This window comes from Melopsittacus undulatus, chromosome 9 (genome assembly GCF_012275295.1).
Source record: "Melopsittacus undulatus isolate bMelUnd1 chromosome 9, bMelUnd1.mat.Z, whole genome shotgun sequence".
NCBI lineage: Eukaryota > Metazoa > Chordata > Aves > Psittaciformes > Psittaculidae > Melopsittacus > Melopsittacus undulatus.
The window spans coordinates 36765987-36775115 of record NC_047535.1 but is presented as its reverse complement, the minus strand read 5'-3'; the positions used below and the strand labels follow the sequence as shown (position 1 = coordinate 36775115).

The 9129-nt window shown below is 43.2% G+C and overlaps 1 protein-coding gene across 4 annotated transcripts; it reads right to left on the bottom strand.

Annotated features, from left to right (window-relative positions):
- Positions 1–3139: 3139 nt before the first annotated feature.
- UQCC5 (ubiquinol-cytochrome c reductase complex assembly factor 5) lies at positions 3140–8908 on the bottom strand. Of its 4 annotated transcripts, none has more exons than XR_004079707.2 (4): positions 8854–8908; positions 8436–8613; positions 7011–7154; positions 3140–4993 (listed from the first exon to the last, which is right to left on the bottom strand). XR_004079707.2 is itself a non-coding variant. In XM_031042979.2 (3 exons), exons 2-3 carry the CDS (start codon positions 8584–8586, stop codon positions 7087–7089), a joined length of 219 nt encoding a protein of 72 aa, XP_030898839.1. In that variant the 5' UTR covers positions 8587–8613; positions 8854–8908; the 3' UTR covers positions 6804–7086. The 4 variants fall into 4 exon arrangements, 2 of the variants coding, with proteins under 2 accessions (XP_030898839.1, XP_005142310.1); XR_004079706.2 differs by having other exon boundaries at positions 3140–4937; XM_031042979.2 differs by lacking the exon at positions 3140–4993 and having other exon boundaries at positions 6804–7154.
- Between the last annotated feature and the right edge of the window lie 221 nt (positions 8909–9129).

Here is a 9129-nt window from a genome sequence, read left to right as displayed (position 1 = left end):
TCCTTTGTTTGAAAGGCGATTTCATAATTGGTTAAGTGTAGTCAAGGATTCATCTTTCTTATACTTTATTGCTGAGACTCTGATGCCATTGTTTTATATAAAAGAAGAAAAAAGAAAACAAAGTATTTACAGATTGATACAGTGGAATGTGAAATTAGTCATAGTTTACATCTTAGAAAAATGTGTGTACATGTGCTTGTGTGTGCTAGCCACTTCCAGCAGAAATTGCCTGGATGTGAACAGGGAGGATCTCTTAGAAGAAGCTAAAGGTAAGATGTGCATTAATGCTAGGGTAAAATGACATTTCAGGTCAATACTGAGGCAGCTGAGTGGGTCACAGCAATCATGGAAGTGCTAGTGCGGACAGGACAAGGGTGTCTTGACCGCTAATGTTGTCCAATCCTGTCCAGTTATTGTGTAGCCAAGGCCTTTGCGATCCTAAATCAGTAACAGAATACATGTGCTGGCATGTGTGTGAAATGTTTCATCTGCCATGACCTGCTTTGGGAGTTCTGTGATGTCCCTCACACAGAGCACTGGGAGAAGGGGAAGATTCCTCCCTAAGCAATTCCGTCTGTGTGGGAGAGGCTTGCACCAGTCCAGGTCTTGGAAGGTAAGTTAGAGGAGAAATGGAGTTGTTTTGTTAATGAAATAATGTGATGTTTATAAATCCACACATATTCTGTTAATGATTGGGCATTGTAGGACATTTTTTTATGCTTTCTTTAAGTGTATTGATTTACCCTAATGCAAGTTTTGCAGTGCAAATCTTGGGAGAAATTTGATGCTGAAATTAACTTTAAAGTAAAATACTGCTGTACGGTATGTGTAAATTCAGCATACTGAGTACGCTGGAGGAAGAGTACTTGCATTGCAGTCTTCAGAGGGTTTGGGTTGGGTTTCTCTCTTAAGTAAGGTAGGTGTAGAGTCTTCTTGCCAAATTTCAAGGTTGTGGCTACCTTGGTACAGACTTACCTGTCCTCGTAACTAACCAGCCTTTTGGGTGGTAAAGTTACTTGTTTAAAGGTAAATCCTTTCATGTATTTAATTTTAGGAAAAGAATTAATACTTTTGGATCGCATTAAGTGGGAAAGCTGTATTAATTTGAAAACAAATTGTTGGCAGCAGTGTGGTCACTGCAACTCAGTCCAAAAGAACTCTGGTACACTTCATCTTACTGCTAGAGGTGTTCATCATGTGGAAATGGGTTTTGAAGTCTATAGTACAGAACATTTTCATTTCAGTGTATTTGGGAGAAGGTTAAATATTTTTCTTCAAATACTGGATATCCTGGGGTTTGTTCTACTGATGTAATTAATACTGATGAGGGAAATGACGTGCAAGTGTAAACTGTTACTTAATTTTCCTGGATAATTCCTCTCCTATGGCAATCCTCCAGTCATTGCACAAAACCCCCCATGTAATTACAAATAGGCACTTAAGGACAGTTTAGGTGAGATGTGCAATGGATATGAAGAAAATGAAGCTAAGCAACATACTACAATTACAATTTTGGACTCTACAAATAGCACACGTGTGGTACAGAAATTCTTTACTGGCCTTTGTAAATGATCAATTTTATTAAATGAAGTAGAATCTGAATAGTCGTAGACCACCCCCATATATATATATAGTATCATCTTAAATGTGTTTCAGTTACCATAGACTTTGTAAGTTTTTTAGCCACAAAGATGGGACATTGAAGCAAATCAGGCAGCAAATCCTATTTTTTGAGGTTTTGGAACTGTCATGGATTGTACTAATAGACCACCAGATTCTCCTGCTTCTCAGCATTAACGAAAATCACACCAAAGAACCTGGGATGGATTTTAGTTAAGTTATTCTTTTATTTATTTTCTTTTGAGGACTGGATGGGACTCCCTTTGGAGCCTGTATAACTCAGATTAATTTATCTGAAGGTCAGTGATGAGCAGACTTGTGGCACTGGCTCTCTCCTGCCCCTGCATCTGAAACCCTATATTCACTGCTCTTTCCAGCCCAGGAGCAAGAGATTGGAAGCGCAAACAAAACTTGGGTCTTCCCGCAAGGCAGTGCAGAGCGCTACCACTAAGCCACTGGGCTGGCCCTAATCAGTTATTTGAAGCTTTGTTTATTTATTTCAAAATCATGTCTCTGCAGATTGGAGGCATTTCAGTCAATTGCATTAAAGTTTAGGCTATAACGGCTGCAGGTTAGAATTCAAAATCAGTAAAAGAAACTTTTCTGACTGGTTTAAAAAGAAAAACAAGACACATCTGTCTCTCTCTCTTCATGGGTGTTTGAAGCCCTCACTTGTTTTCCACCACCCTTCATTGTACTGGCGTGAACAAGACTTTCATATTAAAATAAAAGTATGTATGGGAAATGGTTGGCTTCTGTGAGAGTGGAAAATAGATCAATCTAGGACCGGTATTTTCATAAACCAGTTGGAAATGACTAATAATTATTTGTTCTCTTCCTCAGCCCTTCCCTTCCATGAGAAAATTCACTGTTTGTGTAAAAATTCAAAATGTTGATGTTGGTGGCTTTTTTTTTCTTCAGAGTATGTTTTTGGACCTGGTTAATCCATGCTTGGCTTTTCCTTAGATCTTGTACTCCTGAAGGTTAAGCTGCTAACCAGGTTTATAACATGTATGTACTATCACTTTGTTTACCTGAGTCTTTTTCATTCGAATAAAAATAGTTTGCAAAGTGTTTTGGATTAACCAGGTTTGAGTGTCCCATCAAGACTTGTGTTAGGATTTGATTTCAAGTAATTGTGGCTGTTGCTGATCCAGATTTTATCAAAGTCCTTGGTACGTGCTTGTGTGTGGGTAAAGAATCCTTTTCATATTGTCCTGTGTATTGCAAGATGTGCCTGGTAGGGGTAAGAACAGCGATGCTGAAAGATATGGTTGAAAATTGAGACATAAGGAGCATGAATAGTAAACCTTGAGAAATATGTGATGCATTGGGAACAAGCTAAGTGGGGATGATATGATTCAGTCACTGCCAGGTGCCTCCATATTAATTGTTTTGAAAATAAACAGTAAGCCTTAATTTCATACTGGAAGTTAACCTGGCTCAGGACTGTCTTTTGTGTAGCTGTGTAATAAACTGGAATGGTTAATACGGAAAAAGCATCTTTTGCACAATAAAATTAGAAACCAGGATAGAAATTTCCTTTAATAGCAAAAACTTCAAGAAAATTTGACAGCAACTTCTCAAGTGTCAAGGTGACTCTGACATAAAATTTACAAAGAGCTATCCAACCAGAACAAATAGCATTATGTTTAATTAACACACATTTATGTCTTTGACTTGGGGGATAAATGCTGCCTCTCATGCAGGCTGCCAGCTTTACAGTACCTCCACCTTTCTACAACTGGCTGTTACAGTTGCAGAGAGGAGATTAATTCTAATAATCTTCCACATCTTGTTTGCTCAGTCTGGGACAATTAAGATCATCCATAGGTGTGTGTCACCCCGTCTTGGCTGCAAATGCACTAAATTGGAGCAGTGTTTTGAAATGCCTGGGCACTCTGAATATCAACTAAGAAATGGGATCTGATTCGCTGATACATGTGAATTTTTCTGATTAATAAAGCTCATACTCATTTTGCTTACTGCATTTTCCAGCAAGTCTAATTTGACCATTATACAAAGGAACAGAACGCTGCAGTGCAGTAGGATCTGGATCCTGTATGAAGAAATTCCCAATCTGTCAGGCTTCAGAGACACAGTGATCTCCTATGATTGGTCCTTCCTGTACCAAGGGGGGTGTCATAAATCCAGCACAGAAGTCTGGCCATGGAGATTATTACCTATTAAAGGAGGCAGCAGGAGATGGAGAATGCACTGAATTATGCAGCAACGCAAGCAACCCGTGTGGCTCAGCTCAGGTTAAGCAAAGCACAATGAAAGACTTGGACAAAAATGGTAAAGGGTGGCAAGTCCTTCCTGAAGCCTGTGCAACTGTCTCCACAGGGAGTGTCCAAATTCAGTTCCTATTGAATAATTCTGGGGAGTGCTGCAATTAATCCTCATCCTGAGTTTGAAGCACCAACATCCAGTAATGACTTAAGGAAATTCCTTATGACAGGCCATCCCAGCAGTGCCTGTTGCAGAGTTCTGTGCCTTTTTTAGAAGGTGCTGGGGCTGACCAAAACCAGAGTGCAGGTACAGTTTTGTATCTGAGTGAAAGCTCACGTCCACTGAAGAGAGCAAAAAGTGAATGCTCCAGGGAGAATTCACCAGTACATAAGAGAGGACTAATATTTCCTTCTTCTACTCTTTGAAAAGCTGGGACAAAACACTGCTGTACCCCTGTGCCACGGAGGAGTACAGGCTGGGCACACACATGCTGCTTTTACAACAGTTTTTCAGTACTTCTCTGACTCTGCACAGGTCTTTCAGTAGACAGCAACCCAGGATGCAGAGCAGCAGGGAAAATAACGTATGAACAGATCCATTCTTCCAGCAAAATCATTGTGGATTGGTGGTGAAATTGTTCCCTTTGTAATGCTTAAGGGGTGAGCAGCATTATTCGTACACAAGTATTGCTGTTTGTCAGCATGACTATTCACAGCTGCTGCTTTGCTGAGTTGAAATGTTCATGCTTGATACCTATATTGGCTTGACTGCTGCAATTTGGGAAGCTTTCAGCAGAAATGTTTTGCTGACCCTCAGAATCTGCTGCTGTGGCTTCTGCAGAGTGAACAAGAGACCCCTGTTCTTAGATGCAGAGCTGTGTTCTGGGCTGATGCCAGATGAACTCCTTGAAGAAGGAATAGACGTGTTCAACCCCAGAACTGGCAGGGGCTCAGCTGTGTTCCTGGCTTGCTCCCACAGTGCAGAACAGCAGCAGCAGCATGGGCCAGTGCTGGCCTGAGCTCTGAGCCTGAGGAGAGTTCTTGCTTCTCATTGCCTGCCACCACAGGAAATAGATGGGGGTGAAGCTGGAAGATGGGATGGAAATGCGGCGATGAGAGTCGGAAAGAAGATAGGAAATACACTGTTGGGGAAGGCAAAGAGCACAGCACTAGGAATCAGCAGTGATAAAACTGAGAAACCAAATGATGACCGTGGTTGTTGAAGATTAGGCGTCAATTAAAATTGATATTTAACCCCCAAGTGTGCTTGATACTGAAATGTGGGCCCTGCGGCATTACAGATGCTCTTATTTCCCACATTAGTGGGAGACTGGCAAAACTGAAGACTGCTGAAGTATCAGCACTAGCAAACACATCATGGAATGAAGAAAACAGTTCAGATTTCTGAAAGTCAAGCTTTAGCTTGTGTCATAACAAATCTGTGTTGTCTGAAATGATACAATGCCAACTTGGAGAAGGATTTTATTCCTGCACTAATTACAGTGAATAGTGATACAGAAATCCCTGACATTAGACTTGTGACTAGCCTCTCTCCCTTTCTGTTTACCTAGCTGGAGACACCCAAGCTATTTTCCAGACATGCCACATGTGTTCAGCTGTGAATGGGAAACAGTGCTGCAAAATAAGCAGGAGATCTGAAGTGGAAAACTGGACCTCACCTCACTGGTATCTGTAAAACAGTGCTACTGCTATAGCAGCACTTAAGGGGAGCTACAGGATGTTTTCACACCAGACTCCCAAGGACTGAGAAGTAACTTAAAAAACAGTGAAGATACTGAAAAACTCACTTGTTTTCAAACAAACCAAGCACAAGGGAGTTCCAAAAGGCTCAAGAAGTAAAGGTAGATGGAGATAAATCTCAGCAGTCTTCAAAATCTGGCTTTTTACTAATGCTTTAATGTATTGGTATAGACAGGGTTTACTTCACTGCAGTGATCTGTGGCTGCAAAAATAAGCTTGTGCATGAGGTTTTGAACTTTGGCTCTACCTTGGAACTGAACTCAAATTTAGGTTCTTACTACTGCTGAAGTTTTTCCCATCTGCTGTCCAGAATATGCAGTGGCACAGTTACCCCTATCATGCTCATGTCAGTTTTTTATCTCCTGAATACACAAGTAGTGCTAGTCTTCCAGATTAAGTCCTTGGAATAGAAAACACGAAGTACAGCAGTCACCTTCTGCCTGCAAGCTGAGCTCCTGCCCTGTAGCATCTTGTAAACAGCCACTGTCTCTTTAGTTGATGAAAACTTACTTCTATGGGAAAAGGCTGTTAGGAGGCAGCATGGGAATGCATGTCAGTGTATGACAGTGTAGGATTATCTTAAGAATTGTCTTCTTTAGGAACCCTCAGCATAGACACGTACCATCAGAAATTAAACAATCACATTTAATATATGATCCTCAGCACCAGTCATCCTAATGCATAGTCACTGTCAAGCTCCCACATATCTGAGAGCCATTGTCACTGCATTAGGGAGCAACAGCTGTCCAGGATAAGCAGTTACTGCCATTTTCCTTCTTTGGGGAGACAGGAGTCCTGTGAGCAAAATTCAGGTTTGCTAGGGCTGCCCTTGCACTCTGAACATGTGCCTGTTACTAGGTAAATTTATCAGGCTTTTCCACAGAGTCTTCAGCTCAGTTAGAGTAGCAACAAATAGGTATTACAGCACTGGAAGCAGTGGAGCTTGAGTTCATGGATGACTTTCCAAAGAGTGTAGGCTGAGTAAACAGTAAGTCTTTAGTAAAACTATGCGACATTTGAAAGAAAACAAATCTAGTGCCAGAACAGTTTCTATCAATACAAAGGAAACTAACCACACATTACTATTTCCATTGGGCTGAGGTATCATGTATGCAGTATGTAACATTTCTTTCCCCTTGGTCTTTTCACAAGAACAGTGTCTTCTCAAGAGAAGAAAAGCAGTAGCCAGACTCTGTTCACTTAATTTATTTAAAAGTACTAAATTAACATTAAATAAATAGCAGAGGCCTAAACACAACAAACTTTTTGCTACTGTGTTTGGCTTAAATACAAATCATTAAGGATGGAAGAAGAATAAAACTGCCAAAACCATCTGAGAGTGTATTACACAGACTTTTGGATGACAATTCATCTTGCAGAGACAAAATATTCCCTTACCATCACCGTGGTGGGAATGCTTTTCTGGTATCAACACAGCTGAAGCATGAAGGACCTTTCCCTTGATGTGTTTCAGCTAAAGTTCATTTTTTGCCATCCTCTCCTCGTACTGTCTTTCAGATCGTTTCCTTCGGTAAACATCATCTGCCAGAAAAAGGGATTTTTTATATGAGTGTTTGCCAAGTACATGATGGTACTAAATGTAGAAGCTGTCATCTCTTCCTAAACTTTCAATGCAGTTTTCCCTTGCAGACACTGACTGACAGGCAACTGAAAATTCAAGCCAACACAAATCTTTATTACCACTTAAAAATAGCTCATGTTCTCCCTCCCATCCAGGCTAAAGTTCTTCCCATCAGTCCTGATTAAATGTTTTTATAGAAAAACATAAGTTTCCACTGCAACACAGTCATTGCTTGTCTACTTCCCCTTGGGTGCAATTAATGCCTGAGCTATCTGAAGTAAAATGGAAATGAAATTATAGGCATAAAGGCAAGGCCTAAGGCCAGCCAGCATGGCTTCAGTATTTCAGCTTTTTGTTTTATGCTTATCAAAGCATAGGGCTATACCCACCTTCAGTCTTCCTAGTTGTTCTTCCTGCCTCCCTCTCCTCATACCTACATACCCATCACCAAATAAAACCTCTCACTGACAAGAAGAGAGGTTATCGGTCTTGTCACTTGGCATGGATTATGGAGCAATAATAAGACCAAACTGCACAATTATTACTGTCCTATTTAGGCAGAGCTTTTTTTCTTTTTTCCAGGAAACTAAGGCTTGAGCTAAGTACTAGCTGCTACACTACACAGATGTGCTTTAGTTTCTAACCTGACTTTATTGCTATATAGGTATGCATCAAACTTTAAAGTGGAAAACAGCAAACCCAAGCCTTCAGAAAATGAAGCAAAGCAGCAATTCTGTCAGCACTGACTTTGTCAACCATGGATATTTTATAGGGGTTTCATTCTATAGGAGACTCAACTAGATTTCCTGTAAAAATGAGAATATTCCCATTTACAATACAGTAAAGCTGATCCTTTTTCTGAAGTACACAAAGATTTCCACATTAAAACGGTTTAACTTCTAGGAACTAAGTGCCACTAGCAAAGTTCTCATGACTCATTTTCATACTTTCTAAATTGGGAAAGTCACATTCCAGATGAACCCACTCCTATGCTTCAATTTTGACAACCATGGTGAGGCTTTTACGTAAGAACAGGATCTAGTTTAGTGTGTGAAACCCAGGTTTTTGTCAGTGTCTGCCTAGTGTCTCCTGCTAGAACCAGAGGGAGAGCTGTGTGACCTGACCCATGTCAGACCCGCTACCTTTGTTGCTGCTGCCGTTACGTGACCGGCCTAAGCCGCTCCCCGGCGCTGTGGCCTGTTCTGCCGCCAGGCCGGGGACCATTTTTGGCCCTCACTTACAGAAGGTCTCCTTGCCAATGCGGACGTTAATCATGAACCACTCCATCGCTCCCCCGAGGAGGAAGAAGAAGGGCAGGAACCTGTAAGCTCCGAAGCGCTGCTTCCCGGGCACCAGCCGCAAGATGCGCTTCAGCCTACTGCTCACCAGCATGACCGGCCGGGATCGGCGCCTTCAGCGCTTGGCGGACAAAGAACAGAACACGGAGAGGAGGAGGCATGAGAGGCGGAACGGGACGTACAAAGGCTCCGGGAGCCTCGCGTCAAACCGCGGCCGGGAGGGGGCCGCAGTGCCCCGTCCTACCCTAGGCCGGTCCCCGCCGCCATGACAGTCCCTCAGCCTGCTCCACCGCCCCCTCCCCTCCCCGGCCCGGCGGGAGCGCGCAGCCAATCAGCGCAGCTCCTGCCGCGCGACCCTCACCTCCAGCGCGAGCTCCCAGGCAGCGGACGAACGGAAGGACGTGTGGGCAGCCACGTGACCCAGCTCGGGGCGGTTCCCCTCTCCTGATTGGTAGGGGCGGGGCTTCAGTGAGGGACCGCCCCGCCCCTCGCCTGAGGGGCTGGAGCGCGGCGAGCGGAGCGGGTCCGGGGCCCTCCGCCCCTCGGCCTCCCCTCGCCCGCCCCTCGCCCGCCCCTCGGCCTCCCCTCGGCCGCTCCTCGCCTCGGGCAGCCGGTGATCGCCGCCCCCTGTTCTGCG